General features: G+C 39.4%; 1 protein-coding gene across 4 annotated transcripts in view; it reads left to right on the top strand.

Moving 5' to 3' along the window:
- LOC136887289 (DNA polymerase epsilon subunit 3) overlaps positions 1-23,182 on the top strand; it is a 71,856-nt gene that overhangs the window by 32,505 nt on the left and 16,169 nt on the right. Inside the window, exon 4 of one of the 4 annotated variants that reach the window (XM_068231071.1) lies at positions 8,411-8,533. The exons of the other annotated variants lie outside the window; for them this stretch is intronic. Within the exon in view, the coding sequence (XP_068087172.1) occupies positions 8,411-8,520 (110 nt within the window). The 3' untranslated portion in view covers positions 8,521-8,533. The remainder of the gene's footprint in view (positions 1-8,410; positions 8,534-23,182) is intronic. 4 annotated transcript variants of the gene reach the window in all.

Consider the following 23,182-nt stretch of genomic DNA (forward strand, 5'->3'; position numbering starts at 1 on the left):
TCATTTATTCAAGTGACTGATGACAACGATGTAAACATTGATGTATTAGGAAATTACGCTGAAGATGGTTTTATGAAGACAGATCCACTGAGATATTTCAACTTTAAAAATAAAATCTTGACTAGTTTAATATTTTATGTACATTTTTATAATCAAGTGCACTCTCGTATGCTCAATAGAAAAATGACCGGTCCACAGGGTATGTGACAAGCTCAAGCAGCCGGTCAATAATGTGTTAATAAGACTCCATTAATTTATATGTATTTACATTATTAATTTTTAGTTCTAAAATTTATATTTCTGTCATTGTGAATACTGTGCTGTTATTTTAAGACCTAGGTAGAGCCTTACACTCTACGAGATTACTAACGATGTAATTTCTGCCTGAGACTTTGCTGTTGACTGACGTGGCTCCTTAAAGTGGTGATGGAACGAAAAGAAAGTGTAATACAAGCTGTAATTGAGTTTGGGTTTTTGGCATTCAAAGCAGCTTGAGGATTCCATGTTTCAGAAAGGACAGCTGGGAGTGGTAGAGGGAAAATTTCAACGCTGCTGCACAACGCTAGATTAGTGGCAGAAGTTTTAAGGAATGCCTTTAATACTGTTGCTACTTTGAATGTAGTAGTCATTTTTCCCAGCCACGACCAGACCTTGAGACTTAGTGTAAGGACTGCTAATTTGAGATCTCATGCTATTCTTAGAGAAGTTCTTAAGGAGGAGCATACAGATAAGTGTTTAGTCTTTTTAGTGGAAAATTATGATCGGATTGGAAAAGGGTATTTATTCAGATTGTCACCTTTTCTGCTAGAAAAGAAGGAACAACTTTGGTGTATTGTAGTCCTGGCGCTCAATTCCACCACAGATACGCTGTCATCCCTGCCTGCAGTAGTAGATTATCTCTGTCGTGTTGAGGATGGATTTCTTGTCATAGAATGGGCACAACCCATCGCATTCACAGAAAATTGAGCCAGTGTAAATATAAATGGTTGCTGGAACTTTACATGGTTCTTTATACTAGGTTCTTGTATCTTGTTGGAATTCTTCAATTTCAGCAGGATGATCAGCAAGTCTACACATCTGAATTAGAGACGGGTTTGCGAGCAGGCAAGATATAAAATTGTTAGTTTGGGCTTGAACCCAGTTGAAAAAATTTGGGCAGAAGTAAAGGAACATACGAGAAAAAATTTGGCTCAGTCACCCTCCAAGATGTCCTGATGATTTGTGGAAGCTTGGCTAGGATGCCTGGGATGCTGGCTAAAAACAGTCTTTATTCAGAAAGATTAGTCAACTCCAGGCCCACTTGACTGCAGAATGTGATGAAGTTTTGAACAAGATGGACTAAATAGTGAATACTTCTGTTGAGAGTAAAAACTTTCATTAGTTTTAATTTAAAGCCAAAATGTCATAAACCGGGCGAGTTGGCCGTGCAGTCCCTAAGGACTGGATGTGGTTAGCTCGCATCCGGGAAATAGTGGGTTCGAACCCCACTGTTGGCAGCCCTGAAGATGGTTTCCATTTTCACACCAGGCAAATGCTGGGACTGTACCTTAGTTAAGGCCACAGCCGCTTCCTTCCAATTCCTAGGCCTTTCCTATCTTGTCGTCACCATAAGACCTATCTGTGCCGATGCGACGTTAAAACATAGCAAAAAAAAAAGTCATAATAATTATAAAGTCATAGCATAATGAATTTGTGAACCTGCGAATGTACAACCTCATGAATATCAGTCCAACTTGTTACCACTATCCTACAATAGTAACATGCAGAACTGGTCCGTTATAACTATAGATATCAGGCTATGTCGCACTATGACCTAACAACATATAACATTGTCTATCTACAGATAATAGCAAAGGGACTTGCGTTCAAGAGAGCGGCCACTTCTTTTGATGGGTTTATCTTGATCCAACTACGTCTATCTTTAGTCTATCCATTTTTCTTTTCGGGTTCCCTAACAACTTCAACATTCTGATTCAAAGAATGTCAGCAGCATTTACCTTTTGAAAATCAACCTGTCTCTTGTTATCCCTACCCAGGGATCCTAACGGGGACTATTTTACCTCTGATTTTTCTCAGAATGAAACCATCACCAGTACATCATTCAGTCACAGGGAGCTGCATGTCCTTGGGAGTTCAGATTGTTACTTCTCATTGCTGTCAGTCATGCAGCAGTGTCAATATAGTTCGACCATGTTGAGTATTATTACAGTGCCATTTTAATTAATCATCCGCCGGGCTGAGTGGCTCAGACGGTTGGGGCACGGGCCTTCTGACCCCAACGTGGCAGGTTCGATCCTGGCTCAGTCCGGTGGTATTTGAAGGTGCTCAAATACGTCAGCCTCATGTCGGTAGATTTACTGGCACATAAAAGAATTCCTGTGGGACTAAATTCCGGCACCTCGGCATCTCCGAAAACCGTAAAAGAGTAGTTGGTGGGATGTAAAGCAAATAACGTTATTATTATTATTGTTATTATTATTATTATTATTATTATTATTATTATTATTATTATTATTAGGCTATTATTAATTAATCATCCTTGCTGCTGACCTTCCAGCAGGCTGCTTCTTGTCTTCAATGAATAATTGTTTGTTTTGTCTCTTGACAGATACCCATCTGATTTAGTTGCATCTATGACTTGGCTACGACACCCTTCCTAGGCTTGACTATGAGACCCAAGCATAATGATGCGGTCAGCGTAATCTGACGAACAACCACGGATGAGACTATATCGAAGAGCGGCCCGAATTGCCAACACGGTCTTCAAACCCCCCTCTTCCTACTTTCTGTGGTAGCCTTGACAACTGAAGCACTTGGGGGGTGGTAATGTTCGAAAAAATGTAAATAAGGAAAATACTTGAAGAGTTTTTCCTAATGTGAAAGTAGGATTTTTGGGTTCAACTATTTACTGGATACTGCTTAGCACTGCTAGAAATGACAAGAATCATGTAATGGGGTAACGAATATAAATTTATTCCTGAATTGTGACAAGAAAAACAGAACACTATCACAAAATCTCCACACACGGAGGAAAGAAAAAAAGGTACGCGAATTAAATTGACTCACTTGAAGGGCGTTCAATGATCTTACTCAGTACAGGCTTCATTTGTCAATGACGTATAATCAAAGTCTGGCAATTAAACATCATCCGTCTTTCTATCCTTAATTTACTTTCTTTTGGTCGATCACCACCATATCATTTGAAAAGATGTCCCCTTCATAATACAATATTCTTAGCACGTAATTAACCGGTCCCTACGCTACATAAATAACACGTGAGAGAAACATTTACATAAAAAGACACAACAGTGAGCAAAATTCCCTGGACTCTCTGTAGCCCCTGACACTGAGACACACAACGATGAACATCGGTTCTGATTGAGCTCAAAGAAATAAAACAATAACCTGAATAAAATCATATGTACAATGTATGTACAAATGGGGCAATTCCTGTAGGAGAAACATGGATATCACTTTCTTCTGCTCCTGGTGACAGCTTAATGCAAGCTTGCGCATGCCGGCTCATTCTGGCCGTCTTCGGGGTTCGAACCAGGCTCCTTCTGAATGAGAGATACACATCTGAAAATCCCTAGCTATCCATTACCTTGTACACCTTGTATACAGTATATACTAACTACCATCAAAATTATCATTATATTATCATTTAACACAAGTGTTCTTACCGAACTATTGAAAGAAAACACAGTGTGAAACCCAAGAGTCCATAGCTATCAACTTCAATGCACAGCACGTCGCACCGCACATAGGGAAGAAAGAATGAGAGGAAAGGTTTCTGTTCTATTGTGCGCGACTCTGTTAGTAGGGCGGTCCTTCCCATTCAATGGCTGCAAGGGCCCTAACCCTTCATAATTACAGCGGCTAGTTCTCCAAGTATGCACTTATAATTGCCCAAGTTCATTTATTTATCACCACGGAGATCCCAAGAAATACTATTCATTTGCTCTCCATTCTCTTATTCATGTCTATTATCTTGGGGCATGATAACATCCGAATTCCTCATTTCATATATCATCGTAGACTTTTTGGCGTTCGACCTTCTCATTACTTCTCATACCGCATATCCTAGTTCCTTGGTAATAGGGCTATCATTATTCCTTTCTCAACTCTTCATATTTCTCTGTAAACATTCTGACCACTCTTTCAAACACCCGGTACCACCGCACTTCACACTGGTTTCGCACAAAAAAGAACACCCCAGACAGATTCTGATAAAAATCAACAATCAAGGGAAATTTGCATATTATCCCTAACCTTATCTACCTAAATAACACAATTTTGTATCTCTCTCAGTCAGAACTCTTCACCCGTAATGTTCATGCCTTAATAATACGTATCAGCTAGGCATGTATTGTCTAAATAACCCGTGAGCTCCCTGGTTGTTCTCTATAACAACCCTATTGAACATTAATAGCAACTTCTTGGACATGGTATCTCTCATTCATCACTCACTTCTGTTTCCACCTGCTTTAGAGGAACTCAAAATGCTATTCTATCCTTGTTTCCCACACTTGCTAGCATATTCCTAATTACTAACAAAAAAACTACTCATCAGAAAGAAAGATATGGTTCATCTGGAAAGTTTAGCTCTCTTCATTTTACGTTAACATGACAAAAGGAAAACTCAAATTCCATATTAGGAAATGCATTATTTACAGCATTTATGTATTAAACAAAGAAAATCGTACATTATGTCATCCCGGTTATATTTTGTCATGCTAAGAAATAAAATGACATCAACTCATCTGTTTGGTGGTCATTCTTCCTTCCACAGGAAACCCATGGTAGAATTCTACTCGTCCATACTCTCGGCTCTGTAGACGAGAGCATCAGCCTTCAAACCTGGACTGCGACAGTCCATCATCCTGATTGGCTCGTTCAACTGCTACAAATCTTGAAGGAATCGAATTGGTATCAGCTCCAGCACTTGTCACACATTCCCTTTGTCTAGAATGACACACACACACAGAACTTACACACATGGGAATCAACATCTATATCATCTGACGGTCAAGCAGGCATCAATTTTTGGTAATGAGACAAGGACTCTCATAGTGCATTGGCACTGTCGGTGGCTTCAAGCAGCCAACGCAGAGGCCTCCACGGTATGCACTAGCCATGCGTCTTGGTAGGTGTGCTAGGTACCAACTGATGAGCCCAGCCTGGCACACGAGGGCGAAACGCTGGCAACCAGGAATGAGTTAGCTGGAAAATTTATTATGTCCAATAACGGACCATTTATATTGGTATTATAAATTTACTCATTCGGAACAAATATTACAGATTCCCTATGGGAATCAACATCTGTATTATCTGATGGCCAAGCAGGCATCAATTTTTAGTAGTGAGACAGAGTGTCTCATAGTGCATTGGCACTGCCGGTGGCTACAATTGGCCTACGCACACGAGTGCGAAACACTGGCAACCAGGAATGAGTTAGCTGGAAAATTTGTAATGTCCAATAACGGACCATTTATATTGGTATTATAAATTTACTCATTCGGGACAAATATTTCAGATTCCCTATGGGAATCAACATCTTTATCATCTGACGGTCAAGCAGGCATCAATTTTTGGAAGTGAGACAAGGTCTGTCATAGTGCAATGGCACTGCCGGTGGCTTCAAGTAGCCTACGCAGTGGCCTCCACGGTATGCACTAGCCATGCGTCTTGGTAGGTGTGCTAGGTACCAACTGACGAGCCCAACCTAGCACACGAGGGCAAAACACTGGCAACTAGGAATGGGTTAGCTGGAAAATTTGTAACGTTCAATAACGGACAATTTATATTGGTATTTTACTCCATTGTCGTGATATTCTAAACCTGTTTTGAAAATTTTCTGAGTAAAGATTGAATAACAATAGAGATAAAACATAACCATGTCTAACTCCCTTTTGGGTGGCTATATCGTTTGTAGTTTGATTTCTGATATGGACTACAACCTTTTGTCTCCAGTAAAGATTTTTGATAATCCAAATAACTTTGGTGTCAACTGCTGTATCCTTTAGGACTTCTACGAGTTTTGGATATTGTACCTTGTCAAATGCCTTGTCAAATGCTTCCCTTTTACCAAAATAATTTCTGAATCCGAATTGTGGTTCGTCAAGATCTTCACACTTAACCCCTCAGCGCCGACCTCTATACGTGGTATAGACCCCCTTTTCTTCCGTAGCCGCCGCCGACCTCTATACGTGGTATAGACCCATACATGGTTTCGCATTTACGGCTATAGCGCGAAGAGTTTTGGTGTTATGGATATGCAAATTGTTTTGTTTCCAAGAAGACATTTTCGGGTTTATCAGTGTTCTAAATAAGTATTGAAAATCGTTAAAGTGTAGCTGCTTTTGCAAGGATAAGTATATGTCAATTATGTCTGAGCACCAATCCCTGCTTTTTTAATAGTCCGTTTGCTTCATTCTTTCCCACAGAATAAAATAAAGAAATGATGATCTGAGAAGTTTGTCTTTTCGTGTGATGTTCTTTGCTCTAATTTTGTATTAAGAGTGCGGTTTATTTATTATATTTGTCTTTATTTCTCAGCTTGTAGTCTTTTCGTAACTCTCTACGAGTACTCTGTATAGGCATCAGTTAGTGCTGCTTTCTGTCATACGACACGAGAAGCAGTTGTGCATGGTATATATCTCGTTTGAAAGACGATGTATTGACCTTTTAATCTGAAATATGTATCGAGTTGTTTTGATTCGTCATAAATGTTATTCCCCTCATTCAGTTTTGTCCTGCCGCTTTCGGTCCCGCTGCAGCTTCATCAGCTTGTGTGACGCACCGCGCTCAATGGCTAGCTCCTGCTGAGTGTAGCGTGCTTGAAATATTGTATAATTCAAATGAAAGTTTAGTCGGAAGTAATAGTGGCAGTATTAGCAGTAGTGATAATGAAATAGATGATGTAGCAGTGGTAAATGATGAGTGACGATGAGGAGGAACCAGTACTTGGAAATTTCGTGTAGGAGGCTATAGATACGCATACAGGTTAAAGGGAAGCTTTCAACAGTGAATTATGATTCCTAGATTCTCCAATAATATTTAGACAAGTCACAGGGACAAACATTCAGCAGTTATCTTATCAGTTTCAGCTGATGGAAGGTTTGTTTACGTAGTACAAAATACGCTTCTCGGGCGGCAAACGAAATATTCAAGGCCGGCGCGCATCAGATAATAAAGTTCCAAGGTTGCAGGAAATACGTTTTATCAGGAAATTAGCACCCAAGAGTGAGAAATCCAAACCTCAGAGACGTATCGCGTGTTCAAAACACGGTGAAAAGAAGACATCGGTGTACTGCTGCCAGGAGTGTGCCTTGGGTCTTTGTCTCGAAGAGTGCTTCGAACTCTATCACACGGAACTAAATTACTAAGGAAATGTGAAACAATTCTGTAATTATCTTCATGTACATAGTTCTACCATAAGGAATTCCAAATTTCGTGAATATTGGGCCACTCTTATACTAGTAGTAACGCTTTAACTGAATCGATGTATTTCAGTCGCGCGTAGTTGAAATCTCATCCGGCCGCGGGATAGGAAGCTCTTTAAACGGCTGCGACGCTGAGGGGTTAATGGATTATGCGAAGGAATACTATACTTTAAATGTGTGGCTCATGAGACTTGTTAACCTAAAATCAGTACACTTACATAGCTTTTACTTCTTTGGCAGCATGATGAATGTGATAACAGCAGTTGGATGGGGTGTCTCCAATGTTATATATACCTAGTATAGAACAACTTCACAAGAATTGGATATTGTCATTGTTAATCATTTTAAGAAGTTCTACAGGGGTATTATCTGGACCTGGTGATTTCTTGCTTTTTGAAACTTTCACGGAATATAGCACTGCTGATTCAAGAATATCTGGGCTTTCACAGTAACTAAATGGTGAGTTTCCTCACCTCTCTGATATCAGAAAAGTCCCATTAGATAAATTTCCCAAGTATTTAAAATTTCTTGTTCATTAATAATGGGCCTATCCATGGAATCAATAAGGAAAGTTTTGTTTTCTGTACATTCCTGCTTTTTCCTCCAGTTTTTTATGTATATTGAATGGGTTATGTTTAGACTAAGGTTTCCATTTCCACAAATTGTTCTTTCATCGAGTTCTCTTTAGCAGCACATATTTCTTTCCTTATATGGCACTGTAATTTTGTATAATCCTCTACATTGTTTTTCTCTGATACTTATTGTTTCATTAATTCAGGAATATCATGTTATGTATTTCTTTTTCCTCACTGGGTATGTCTTTTGATGTTTATTTGAAAAAGTACCTCTACCCGATTTTTAACCCATATGTGCCCACTGTCGACATTTGTCAACGTTAATATCTGAATGTTGTTGATCTTATATCGGTAAACCGAAAGAATATTTTAGAGGTGCATTGTTTACAGGTCATTGTTTGGTACTTACTGCACAGCACGAAAACAAGAAACATTCGGGTTTCACGCCTTACCGCGTGGCTGTGTATGAAATATCATTCCGTATACACTCAAGAGGATGACACTTTCGTCGCCGTGAGTAATAATTTCTTTTAATATTGTTACAGTTGAAAGTAAGATCGGACTGTTGTGTTAAACATAATAACGAAACATGCCTTTAACAGATTTTGAATCAATTTATGGCTGATTTGTAGTTGCTTTTGTCTAGCAGAGCACAAAAGTTCCACGTCGACATGTCGACAGTGGGCGCGAATGGGGTTGCCTCAACACTGATATAGAATTTTCATTTATTATTCTCAGATTGACCGTCGAGCAGATCGTAAGCATCGTGGAGGAATCACAAGACATCTTAGATGCTAATATACCAAGCTCGATAGCTGCAGTCGCTTAAGTGCGGCAAGTATCCAGTATTCGGGAGATTGTAGGTTCGAACCCCACTGTCGGCAGCCCTGAAGATGGTTTTCCGTGGTTTCCCTCCACACCAGGCAAATGCTGGGGCTGTACCTTAAGGCCATGGCCACTTCCTTCCAATTCCTAGCCCTTTCCTGTCCCATCGTCACCATAAGACATATCTGTGTCGGTGCGACGTAAAGCCAATAGCAAAAAAAAAAAAAAAAAGATGCTTATAAATACATAGAACCACTTGAAAATGCTTTCTATAGTGACGGGGATAGCGATGATGATGATGAGTCATGCAGAGATATAAACAGTGTTGCCAACTTATATTTTCAAGATCCGCTAAATACTACTAAAAATCCGCTAAAATTCCGCCAAGAAATCCGATCTCAAATCATGGGCAATAATAATAATCTGAGGCAAATTCTCAGCCCCTGAAAAACAGAAGATGGATATAGACTGAGGTCACGCAAAGTGACAGAAGAGATTTCCAACATTGCAGCAGACATCCGCAAAAGACGTCTGAAATTTTATGGGCACGTCCGCAGACTGAGACTGACACACAAGATTCTCACCTACATAGAACATCTAAAAAATATTCCATGGCTACTGGAAGTGAAGAAAGATCTGGAAAAAGTCCAGATGAACTCAAATGACACTGCGGACAGAAACCTCTGTAGGAAAAAAGTTAATGGATGGAAAGTGCAACCAGAGAACAAAGTGAAAAAGAAGACTGGAGCAAAGTGGACAGAAGAACGAAAAAGGATCCATGGAGAAAGGATGAGAGCTGTGTGGCAACTCAGGAAACAGAATCGTTAGAGCTTTGCATGATCCATTGGGTCCGTACGCACATAATAATAATAATAATAATAATAATAATAATAATAATAATAATAATAATAATAGTAGTAAATGTTTGTACTCACCTGATCTGTGAGTTCCACTGGGATTAATTCCCTGCCTGCGAGCCGGCGAGCTAAAACTTGTAGGCGGTTTACTGCCGGGTGCAAACTACGTGAATCTTCTACCTCAAGGGCCTAACACAGAACAGGCCAGTTCATTAAACGGCCTTCCTTCATAGCATAAATATAAATGTTACTCTCTCACAGTCTCATTATCCGTCATCATTCGTCAACTAAGAGATAAGTACCCTTTCCCCACGCATTGCAAATTTATGATACCACGATCTCATAACATCAAATCCAAATGACACGTTTTTATCATGTGACTGCTAGCTCCTGGCAAGAAATACGGAATAGCTCTGAGACAGACCGGAGTACAATTTTTTTAAAAAGTAAAATAGATAAAAGCTAAATTCCGCTATAATAAATCTAGAAATCTGCCAAAAAATCCGCTGTCCGCTAAATGGTATATTTCTCCGCTGACAGTCTTCTAATTCCGCTAAATTTAGTGGAAAATCCGCTAAGTTGGCAACACTGGATATAAACAGACTCTCTGGTAATCAACTCCTGGCTGGTGCTGACCTAGTGTGTAGAAAAATAAGTGAACTTTATCGTTTGATCCTAAAGGGCAAAGAGGAAAATTTAGACCTTCTCGGCTTCACACGGTACATCGTTAGGGCATATATCCGATCTTTTGCCGCTGCGCGTCCTAACGCAGGAAAACAGAGTACGAAAGTATCTTCACGCGTGTTGCCAGAAGTGAGTTTCAATGGGATATCCCACTACCTCAAAACAAGAGAGAAGCACGTGCGGTGCGCTCAGTGTGGTAAAGCTGCCAGGAAACGGTGCAAAAAATGTAACGTTGGCTGCCCCGTCCTTTGCTTCGAGGCATTTCACTCACACTAAACCAGACTGGATGACGAAAAGCAGAGTGTAACCTCAAAACACAGACTAAACTGTTTTGTGGTTCTACTCGTAGTTTTCCTTTTTTTGCTATTTTCAGAGTGATCATACTTGCTTAAAATTTGGTATTGTGTGTATAATAAGTACTACAAACATACGAATATTGTCCTTTTGTTTTGAAACAGTGTGCCTTTCAAATTGAAACAAAACTGTTCTTTATTTATGTTTTGAATCATATATTTTGTGCTTATTCAACACATGTGTGACTAATATTTACTAAGAGATTTATTATTACATTCATATGAGCTGAAAATGTGAAGAAAAGTTCCTTTGTTGAGCATGTCTTTTACCCTACCCGTCCATGCTCACTGTCGACATGTCGACAAGGTAAATTCTCACGAAAATATGTTAATGAAACCTAAAATCATCATAACCCTTTAATTTAGGTTACAAACAACTGTACTTACGAAATATATTACAATATTCCACAAAAAAATTATTTGGGCAGATACGGGTTAAACTGACTCCATTTGTTGTTTTACAGTTACTGGTATTGTTTTCTTTTAAATGCCTATTCAAATCCTGAACAATTTTCTGCAGAGTTCCACAATTTTGCAGATTAGCGGTATTTAGTACCTTCCTTATTGGCTTATTCTTTAGGATCTTCAGTCAGACTCTTACATTAGCTATCAACGGATTATGATCTGAGGAAATGTCTGCACCTGGATATGTGGCGACACTTTTTGATGGGATTTCTGAAACGCTTCGTTATCAGAATGTAATTAGATTGGTTTCTTGTTGAGTCAGGATTCTGAGGATCATCTTTAGGAGCTTTCCATGTGTATAATCGACGTTTTGGAAGTTCTTACCACTTATTGGTGAGAACCATTTGATGTTCTTCTCAAAAAAGGTTAACATGTTCCGTGCGGTAGTGAATTTCGATGACTTAATGTTACGTCGTATCGGCCCAGCGGTGACCCGATGCTGCCTTTAGTTATTATCGGTTCGGGTCACCGGTGACCTGACGAATTTGACTTTGTTTACTCCCTAGTATGAAATCCTAAACAATGCATGTGCACTTGTTGTGTGCATTATTGTTGAAGAGACATTCCAGCGTATTTACCTGTGCGACAGTGTTCCGATTCAACAATTGCGTGAAACAGAAATGACCCCGGAAATAATTGTTAGATTCTCGTTCATTGATCTCTCTTTATGGGAATATGAGAGGCCTGTGTTAATTATTTTCATGTTATGCTTAGTAAAAAAAGTAATATCACAAAAGGGAAAGGATATAAATTCGGAACGATATTTACTAGACACAAAAACAATCCCAGCTATTTACAGTAAAAACGGGACAAATTATAACATCATTTGCCAATACTTTTCAGAAAAGTCATCAAGTAAAATTAAGTACTGATTTCCAGACGAGATATAACACAAACAGTCACCATTGCGTTTTACACGTTCACTGGCTTTTTTTTCACGTGAGTTTCATTGAAGCACTCCATACACATTTTTGGTGCTCCTGGACACTGCACAAAATGTCACCAACTTCTTTGTTTTGTTGTTGGTAGTTTTCTTACCATGCTGTGCAAATATCTTCTTGTACCACACTGTGCAGTGTCGCCGCATTTTTTGGCTCATCCTTCCAGTTTACCCAGTGTGTGCGCCCTGTTCCTTGTTGGAGGTGTACAAGATGTAGCAGTGCTGTACCGACATAGAGAAAAGGCAAGAGATTCCTTTAAATGATGAAAAGTTTTTTTTTTTTTTTTTTTTTTCCCCAGAACTGCGCTTGCATTGTAGGATCCAGGCATTTACAACTGCAGTACCCAGGAGAAGTCCAATGGCAACTTTCCTCCACCAATTTACACCCTTTCTCAATGGGGTGTATTTGATCACCAAGATCAACACCCTTTTTGATCTTGTAGTGCAACACAGATTTCGGCTGTTCCTTTTTCCGGTGTCTTCCAGAATATCACCATGATCTGGTACAGTGGATATCATCAAAACTCTCCTCTTGTCCATCCACTTAATTATCTTGACCCCCTTTTCATTCTCTGCTCCACAAATTTCCCCCCTTTGAAGACGCTTATTACCACATCTTTGGAGAGACCGCTCTTATTAGGTCGAATTGTTCCACTGAGAAGTGTTTGCTTGTCCAATAGATCCTGTGCCAATTGAACACTTGTATAAAAATTGTCGGCAAACAAGATGTGACCTTTTCCCAACAATGGCTCGCACATGTTCATGACGACCGCTTCAGCGTGACCTGTCCGTTGCAGCTCATCATCTTTCCCTTAATAAACTCTTACTGCAAATGTATACCCATCTTTCATGCACACTTTGTATAGTTTAATTCCGTACTTATGTGATTTGTTCAGAATATATTGCCTGAAAAGCAATCCTCCCCTCCACGGCACCATGGACTCGTCTATTACATTTTTCCCAGGGGTTAAGGCATTCTGAAAATTTTCCTGAAGCTGGTCTACTAGAGGTTTCATTTTATACACTCTTTCATTTCTCTCCCTAGGGGCTTCATTATCACACAAATGCCAACAGGAGAGCAAATCTAAGAAGCTATCACGAGTAATAGTGGCTTTTATTACCTTATTCTCATATAAAGAGTTCTTCGACGAATAGAGTGCCAGTTCAGGGACATAATTTAACCCCGTAACAAGCCCTTTCTTTGGTGGACACTTTTCTGACTTTTGTGCAGTAAGTCTGTTTGTTTCAGTTACCATAGTCGGCATAATTTGCTGTTTTACAAACATGTTATAAATATCAGAAGGGCTTTCAAAATTAGTCACAATGTTCACTTCTGTGTCATCACAGAAAATGGGTATGCCAATGTCATGTCCCCCTACTGGACCCCACCTTGGCACATCGTCATCACTTACATCGCCATTACCAACAATCTGACTTGGAGAGTCATCACTTAGCGTTTCGTCCCCATAAATAGCTGACCCACATGCTTCAGAGTCACTGCGTGTGTCAGAAGACGAGTCACTTTCTTGGAGGTTGTACGTAGTGTCATCGTCAGATACAGGAGAGAAATTACTGTCACTGTCATCACTTTGTTCCAAATAATGAACAATTCGTCCGGGATCCAGTGCTGTCCTAACCCTCTTTCTTTTCCGTGTCAGAATGTGAAGGCTCCATCCCTAAAAAAGGACGTGAAATTGCTTGTAAATATTATCTACGGAAGATAAATATGTCAATAACTACTCCAATAACCTCTATTCGCTTACCTAAGAGCAGTGTAGAAAGCAGATATCAGAAGGGTGGTACTCCTTAAACGCCGGCCCCATGGTGTAGGGGTAGCGTGCCTGCCTCTTACCCGGAGGCCCTGGATTAGATTCCCGGCCAGGTCAGGGATTTTTACCTGGACCTGAGGGCTGGTCGAGGTCCACTCAGCCTACGTGATTAGAATTGAGGAGCTATCTGACGGCGAGATGGCACCCCCGGTGTAGGAAGCCAAGAATAACGGCCGAGAGGATTTGTTGTGCTGACCACACGACACCTCGTAATCTGCAGGCCTTCGGGCTGAACAGCGGTCGCTTGGTAGGCCAAGGCCCTTCAAGGGCTGTAGTGCCATGGGGTTTGGTTTGATACTCCTTAAACAACAATCTACCATCTGCGGGCAGCAACACTCTAGGCTTCATTCACCGTAACCGCGCTAAGTGATTCCCGCGTAAAAATATAGGTCAGGCAACAATCGGGACTCAGGCTGACACGAAGCAATATGAATGGAAGATGAAAACAACTTCCTTCGGGTCACCGGTGGGCCGATCAAAACTAGCAGTATGCCTTGATCCTTTACTTCAATTGGAACACTATGTTGCCATTAGTTAATGGAAATTCGTAACTAGGACGTAGTTACTTACTTCGCAATTTTGGGAAGTTCGTACCAACGGATAAGAGTAACATGTTTCAGGGCACATGGTGACCCGAACCGCACGGAACGTGTTAAGGAGGTTAATGACTGACTGGCTTATGTTACCTCAGTGGAAGTCTGTTGTGAGTTACTGCAAGAATTCTGTGCTCTGAAGTTTGCTCTGTATTACAGTCATTTTCACCTCTACAGCATCATTTTCCTCAAACTGATAGCTATGTTTCTCACGGTATGTCATTGGTAAAATCAAATTTACTTTAAATGTGTTTAGTTCTGATGATGATGATGATGATGATGATGATGATGTTGCTTGTAGTTTAAAGGAGCCTAACATCGAAGGTCATCGGCTCCTGTTTAGTTATGATGCACAAAAGTATTGACATTGGAGTCTGTCACAAACTTATTAGCATATTTGCCTGTGGATGTTAATGACTCTTTAGTGTCTTCACCAAAAGTCCAGAGGTACTCAGTATTCAGAAAAAAAATTCTTTGCATGTGTTTATGACTAGGACAATGGCACCAGAGGCACTAGAATTAGCTCATGAACAGTAAGCCAGGTAGCAAGGTGAGAATTTAATCAGCAAAGACGGCAAACGTCAGTAATGATAAATTTCAGTGTAATCATTCCATATATGAACATAAATTAAAATATAGAATTCACCTGTATGTTACCTGTATTATTCAAATGCAACGAACAAGCATGTCATTTTTTAATATTACAGAAGCTTCAATCACATGGTATCTTGCATAAGGCAAGACTAATATGAGATGGATCAAAGCATGGATAGGTTCACAGCTACACAATACATCTAGATGTATGTCATTTCTTTCAAATTCAATTTAAATAATTGCTCACATCACAATAAAAAACACTAGCCCTTCAATAAACAAAATTATTAAGTAACTAGCCAGAGTAACTAGACACAATATGATAGCGCCACAACAGCAATGACAGACAACATACAGCAGGCTTCCTCGAATCAAAGAATAAGACGATCAACAATAGCATATATGAACAAAGGGAGAGTCGTCACATGCTGATTCCATGCACCAGATGAGATGATATAGATAACAATCTGCTCAACAATGCATTAAATTTATTACTCCTTACAGATATAAATTTGCTGTGAAATATTTTAAATTGTTTAAAATAACTTGAATAACAGTTATTCAAGGTTTAGCCAACTAAATAAATACAGTGAAACTTGGTTAAGAAGTTCGCGCCTAAGAAGTGTGATATTCCTGGTCCCTTGATCAGTTGCATTAAGATATATGTATATTTTTCCCGTTTAAAGTGTTCTGTTGTAAATATATTTCCCGGTTAGTTCAGATTTTAGAGCTCCTTTAGATAGAAAACGTCTGCTCAAAGCAGCCCATGGTTAGAACCCTCCATCTCCACGCAAGTTGCACCCTGTGTTAGACCGTTCGCGCGCTCGCGTTGTGTCTCTGGTGTCACGGAACCTGTGCGGACTTGCCAAGGCCACATACGACGTCACGCTATGACAACACGGACACCAGATGCTCACTCTCACCTTGTGGAATCGAATCGAACCCATCATTATAAGTTGTCCATTTCATGACCGTATCGATGTTTAATCAAGAAGTAAGTATTAATAACCACCTAATCGATACTTTATTAATGTCTCAGGCAAAATTGAATAAAATTAAAACTTACCCCAACTACAATCAAAAGTGATTCTTTACATCCCATCTCGCAAAAGAAATCAGCTTATTATAGTTTCGTCAACAGAGCCTTTGAAATTCCGCTAACAACAGAAACAGACAGAAAAAAGGAACTTTCTTTCATTCGTCAACAGGCTCTACATAATGGTTTCAGTTTGAAATTCATCAATAAAATCATCACTAAATGCAAATACCAACAACAAATTAAACTTAAACAGCATTCAGAAAAAGAAAAAGGATATGTAAAATTCACCTTTAATAACCCGAAGATTTACGAAATCACCAACTTATTCAAGAAACACAATACCAAGGTAGCCTTCTCTACAAACAACAACACGAAACATAGATTCTTTAGACATAATAAAGCTAATAAACTTAAAGATGACGAATTCCAGGAATCGGGTATTTATAAGCTGACTTGTGCTCAATGTAAAAAAACTTACGTGGGACAATCTGGAAGGAACTTCTCAATTAGATATCAAGAACACGTCAATGCTGAAAGATACAAAAGATTCTCTGCCATGGGATTCCATATGAAAGAGTCCAACCACAAATTCACCAATATAAAACAGGACCTTCAAATTATCTGTATGATTAATAAAGGTAATCTTATGAACAACCTGGAAAACATCCACATCGTTCTTGATAAATTGGAAAACGGTGAAGAGAATCTCAACGAAAACAACGAGCATAAAAACATCTTATATGAGAATATTAGCAAATACTTAGAATGGGTAGACATGAAACAGATTAGACGAACAAGAGATTTAATCAAACACGACATCGCAGAAGCACAGCCCAATCTCCCTCCTCCCTCACATGTTATTTTAGATGACGATAAAACTCTACTTCCCTTCTCTCCAGAGCTTTCCATGAACTGTCAAACTGTATCACATCGTTACTTCACCAGGTCGCACTCAAAAACAGACCCTCTAGACAGCACAGAATAAACATCTTTTCCAAACAAGAACGAGAGGCAAGATGACCTATTCTGATGACCTCCATTTTTATCAAAGGAGTCTCCAAAGAACTTTTATTTGTGCTTATTGTCATAATGTTTTTCTTTTCGGTTCTTTATTTATACAGCTGAAGAGGACCACTAAGTGGTCGAAACATGTCCTGTAAGTTTTAATTTTATTCAATTTTGCCTGAGGCATTAATAAAGTATCGATTAGGTGGTTATTAATAGTTACTTCTCGAACCCATCAGTCGAAATTTCCACACTCCATCGTTCCATCTAGCGAAATAGAATCGAACGGGATTCTACGTGGGAAACATAAAGCACGCAATGGATGGTTTGATAAAACTTTAATGCAGTAATTTGCGGGCCGCGACAGGGTGAAGTCATTAATTGAGATGGCCTAAACATTAATTAAAAACCGTAATATGTATTTGTCCATAACATTACTGTTAATCTACCACAAAAGTGAATATTCTAACCTGTTTGATTTTCATTCCCTTGCTTATTTCCTTCCAGGCATTCTCTCTAACGTTGTTGTTGCAATAATACTTATGGGTCTTGCTGTAGAGGAAATTACGTTTTTGAACTAAACTGATAAGATTTTCCGTGTCCATTATTAGTGAGATGAACAAAAAGAACTTCCCAACTCTATGCAGGAAGCAGCCGACTTGCCACCAGCCAGCTTATACACATGGCGCCAAACAGCCGGCCGAATGATCCCGATCTTTTACGAAGTTGAACGAATTTTGATAGCCAACTGGGTGTTGGTGGGAGGCACACAGAGGCATTGCAATACCACGTGTTGGCATAAAATTGAAAGTTATTTTTAATTTTACCTTTATACGAGCTAAACATTGTATTATCGTGTCACTCGTAATTATTACATTGCATTATTAGAACGTAGCAGAAGGATGAGGAGACATGAAATAAAATTCTCGCGAGGAAAGAAACTGTTTACGTTTAGATGTGCTAGTGTTGCTACTGCGCATTTATCACTCCCACGTAATACCCCAGATACTTTTCCATGCATTCATTTCTGCAACTTTGAACCTGTGTTTCTTTTCTTCATTACCTATAGCATGGAGAGGATTGAAGCGGGAAAATAAACTCGGTACTGGCTTGGCCATGCGGTACTTGTGAAACATGCCCGTTGCTGTGACAACCAGTAGGAATGCAGGGGTGATTTAGGCCTGGGTTCTAAGAATCTCTAACCAGATTTCCTGTTTGCTGCCGTTATCCTTGAAGGAGGTATCGGGTGGGGTGAGGAAGATAGAAAGCACATGCTAACAAACTGTAGTACACGTCTTGTCTTTGCGTCTTGTAAGCCTAAGCTACGGATTGCCAAGCATAGTGTAGCGTCGTAATTAGTATGAATAGGAGTCGGTGTGAAGTTAGTTGTACTTGTAATATCAACGTACAAACGTTTTAAGGTGAAAATGAGCGGAACTCAGAGGAAGGAGATCAAGCGAAAGGCACTAACAATAAAAGACAAAGTGGAGATTATAAGAAAAGTGGAGTCATCTACACTTTCCCGTGTTGCTTTGTCAAAGGAGCCGGGGATGCCACCGTTTACTTTGAACGACATTATAGCGAAGAAAGAAGTGATCTTTGCTTCTGCAGGGAATACTTCAGCAAATTGTAAGGAAGTTAAATCTGAAAAGTACGACGAAATAGAACAAGCTCTGCTAATATGGTTTAAACAGCACCGAAGTTGAAACATACCTTTCAGTGGGACTATTCTGCAGGAGAAAGCCGCATGCAAATTAAGGGTACCTTTTACCGCGTCGAACGGGTGGCTGGACCGCTTTAAAAATCAAGCCGGCATCGTTTACAAAACAATTTGTGGCGAAGCAGAGAGTGTATGTGCGGAGGAAAGGAAAGTGTGGAAGGAAATGGTTCTGCCTGCTAAAATAAGCAAACCTTGCAACGTTTTTATATAATATGTTCCCGTCTCTTATCAAATATATTTATAATACGGTATGTTCAATTATTTTACTTTATCTCTAAAAATATTGTCATGATAATCAAATTTTTATATTGTGGCTTTCTGTTAGCTGCTCTTATATATCGGACTATTTCGGTATTGTTCACAAACAAGGAAATCTGTCGGCTGTGTGTTTCACATGTATTTCAAAATACAGAAGAAGTTTTTGGGCATTACCCCTTTTAAGAAGTTTTTTTTTTTTTTTGCAGTCCCTTGAAAAACTTCTTAACAGAGTTTCACTGTACTCTTTATCATCCTCGTCCTCCCTCTCCCCCTCCTTTCCCCTTATCTAGCTCCTGTTATGTCTAGGCATTTATGGCACTTCACCTTCCTCTCTCCTTCCACCATTCCTCTTCCATCATTTTGTCCCTGTCCAGTATTCTTCTCCGTGCACTCCTCTTTATAGAATCGATCCATTTTGTTCTAGGTGCTCCCCCCCCCCTCTCTCTCTCTCTCTCTGTCAAACTTCATCTCCTTTATCTGTTTTGGTATTCTTTCCTCCTCCTTCCTCTCCACATGTCCAAACCATCTTAGTTTACTCCTATCAATTCTCTCGTTTAGGTTTTCCATTCCAGCCTCCTGTCTCACATCTTAGTTTCTCAATTTGTCTTTCCTTCTCTTTTGTGTCATCCTTCTTAGGTATTTCATTTCACTGGCTTGAATTCTACTCTCATCCCTATTATCATCATCATCAGTCAGTATAGGTGCATAATACATCTTTATGTTTCTTTGGTACTTCCTTATTTCAGACAAAGTTTCTTACACTTCACTAGAAAATGGAAGGTTATGTATAGGCACTTTAAGGCAGAAACAGATTCCAAGGAGGACATTCCAGGAATCATTAATGAACAAGGGGAGTGTGTATGTGAGGATCTTCAAAAGGCAGAAGATTTCAGTCAGCAGTATGTAAAGATTTTTGGTTACAAGGATAATGTCCAGATAGAGGAGGTGACTAAGGGCCGGTTCTACCAGCTATGGGTAAACTAGCGCCTAACTTGCCCTCCGCGTAAACAGATATTTCCGTTCGACCACTCCCAGGTAGCGCTATCAGCAGCTAAATCTTAGTTACTCATTGCATAATTTATCAGCCGCTTCGAGCGCCTGATAAGACTTTACCTGCTGGGCAGGTTTTAAGAGCCGAACATTATTAACCATATTTCTGGTGGCATACAGCTTAAATTAGCATACTATATTGATAAAAGCATGATACCATAACAGTGATTGATATTGTATTGCAGGATTTTGAACATTAATGCTTCCCTTGAGTTGCAATGGTCACTCCAGCCTCTCATCTACAGCGTCGGGGACACATTTTATACGTCAAGCTTTCGCAAAGAAACTCTACAAGGACATAAAATTAAAACCTATTCAGAAATGATCTCAAATGGGCTTTAATTTTCTAATTTTAATTTTTCAGTTTTCAGACACTAGGTATAAGTATATGTATCTCAAGTAGCCCAAGCGTTCTCATAGCGTATTGGCTAATGCACTTGCTTCGTAAAATGAGGCATGCTACCGAGCTCGATAGCTGTAGTCGCTTAAGTGCGGCCAGTATCCAGTAATCGGGAGATAGTGGGTTCGAGCCCCACTGTCGGCAGCCCTGAAAATGGTTTTCTGTGGTTTCCCATTTTCACACCAGGCAAGTGCTGGGTCTGTACCTTAATTAAGGCCACGGCCGCTTTCTTCCAATTCCTAGGCCTTTCCTATCCCATTGTCGCCGTAAGACATATCTGTGTCGGTGCGACGTAAAGCAAATAGAAAAAATATGAGTCATGCTGGTTCGAGTCTTCATTATGCCAAATATTTTTTATTTTCGTAATTATCATTGTATTCATCTGTATGCCTCTATTAATACGTTCTTTTGCTAATAATATATTTCATTGAAATGTTCAATCACAATATTGTGTCTACTAGGAAAATGCTTTATATGTGTGCTATTTATAAGAAAGTGCAGTTATGATTAATTCCAATCACATTATAGTAGTAAAGCATATAGCATATAGGACTGTCGCCCAAGTAGCAGATTCCTTATCGGATTTTTACCTAGTCTTCTCGTCAACGATTTCAAAGAAATTGGAAACTATTCCGTTCCCAAATTCCTCTTCCTATGAATGGATATCTACCCTGATTACTTCTTTACATTTACAATATCTTCCAACTTAACCCCTCAGCGCCGACCTCTATACGTGGTATAGACCCATACATGGTTTCACATTTACGGCTATAGCGCAAAGAGTTTTGGAGTTACTGACATGCAAATTGTTTTGTTTCCAAGAAGACATTTTCGGGTTTATCAGTGTTGTAAATAAGAATTGAAAAATCGTAATGTAGTTGTTTTTGCAAGGATAATTATTTGTCAAATAAGTCTGAACACTAATCTCTTGCTTTTTTAAAGTCTGTTTGCTTCATTCTTTCCCACAGAATCAAATAAAGAAATGATGATCTGAGAAGTTTGTCTTTTCGTGTGATGTTCTTTGCTCTATTTGTACAATGGAAGTGCGATTTATTTATTATATTTGTCTTTATTTTTCAGCTTGTAATATTTTCGTAACTCTCCACGAGCGCTCTGTGTAGGCATCAGTTAGTGTTGCTTTTTGTCATACGATATGAGAACCAGTTGTTTGTGGTATATATCTCGTTTGAAAGACGATGTCTCGACCTTTTATCTGAAATATGTATCGAGTTGGTTTGTTTCGTCATAAATGTTATTCCCCTCATTCAGTTTCGTCCTGTTGCTTTCGGTCTCGCTGCAGCTTCGTCAGTCCGTGTGACGCGCCGCGCTCAGCCGTGATATGACTGACAGTAACGTGCTTGAAATATTGTATAATTCAGATGAAAGTTTAGTCGGAAGTAGTAGTGTCAGTATAACGAGCAGTGATAATGAAATAGATGATGTAGCAGTGGTAAATGATGAAAGTGACGATGAGGAGGAAACAGTATTTGGACATTTCGTGTAGGAGGCTATAGATAATTATACAGGTCAGAGAGAAGTTTTCAACAGTGAATTCTGATTGCTAAATTCGCTAATTATACTCACACAGGTCACAGAGACAAATATTGAGCAATTACTTTATCGGGTTCAGCTGGTGAAAGGTTTGTTTACAAAATACGCTCGCTTGGGAGGGGAACGAAATATTCAAGGCCGGCGCGCATCAGATAATACAGTTCCAAGGTTGCGGGAAAGATACTTTAACAGGAAATTAGCACCCAAGAGTGAGAAATCCAAACCTGAGGGACATTGTATCCTGTGTTCAAAACACGGCGAAAAGAAGACGTCATTGTACTGCTGCCAGGAGTGTGACTTGAGTCCCTGTCTCAAAGAGTGCTTCGAACTCTATCACACGGAACTAAATTACTAAGGAAATGTGAAACAATTATGTAATTATCTGCATGTACATAGTTCTATCATAAGGAATTCCAAATTTCGTGAAAATCGGGCTACTCTTATACTTGCAGTAACGCTTTAAGTGAATCGATGTATTTCAGTCGCGCGTAGTTGAAATCTTATCCGGCCGCGGGGTAGGAAGCCATTTAAATGGCTGCGACGCTGAGGGGTTTATCTTCATAAAGTTAAACATTAGAATGAAATGCATTATCAGTAAATGGAAGCATGTGGAACTAAACGAGGTCACAGAGCTAGTTGTGAATAGAGGATCATGGAGATACTTCATCAATTCACAGAAGTCTGCAGATAGAATGCTCAAAGGCAGTAAGTTCATAAGGAAGATGTGTGTATATACGTATATGGAAGCGCCTAAAAGAAAGTTAACAGTGGCAGGGAACGAAAAAGAAATTTTTAAAAATTAGAAAGACGAAGAGAACCTGCATACCTTTTATTACAAAGCGGGCGACTTGACCAATCCACGAGGTTATTTTCCAAAACGCTGCCTTACATGACAGGTTATAACTGGCATAAAAAAATGTAATCTCGAGATTTTAATCCCAGTCAGGTATTGATTTTGAAACTCATAGATTCAAATCAAAAAAGGTTGACATATATAAT

The sequence above is a fragment of the Anabrus simplex genome, chromosome 1, assembly GCF_040414725.1.
Source record: "Anabrus simplex isolate iqAnaSimp1 chromosome 1, ASM4041472v1, whole genome shotgun sequence".
NCBI lineage: Eukaryota > Metazoa > Arthropoda > Insecta > Orthoptera > Tettigoniidae > Anabrus > Anabrus simplex.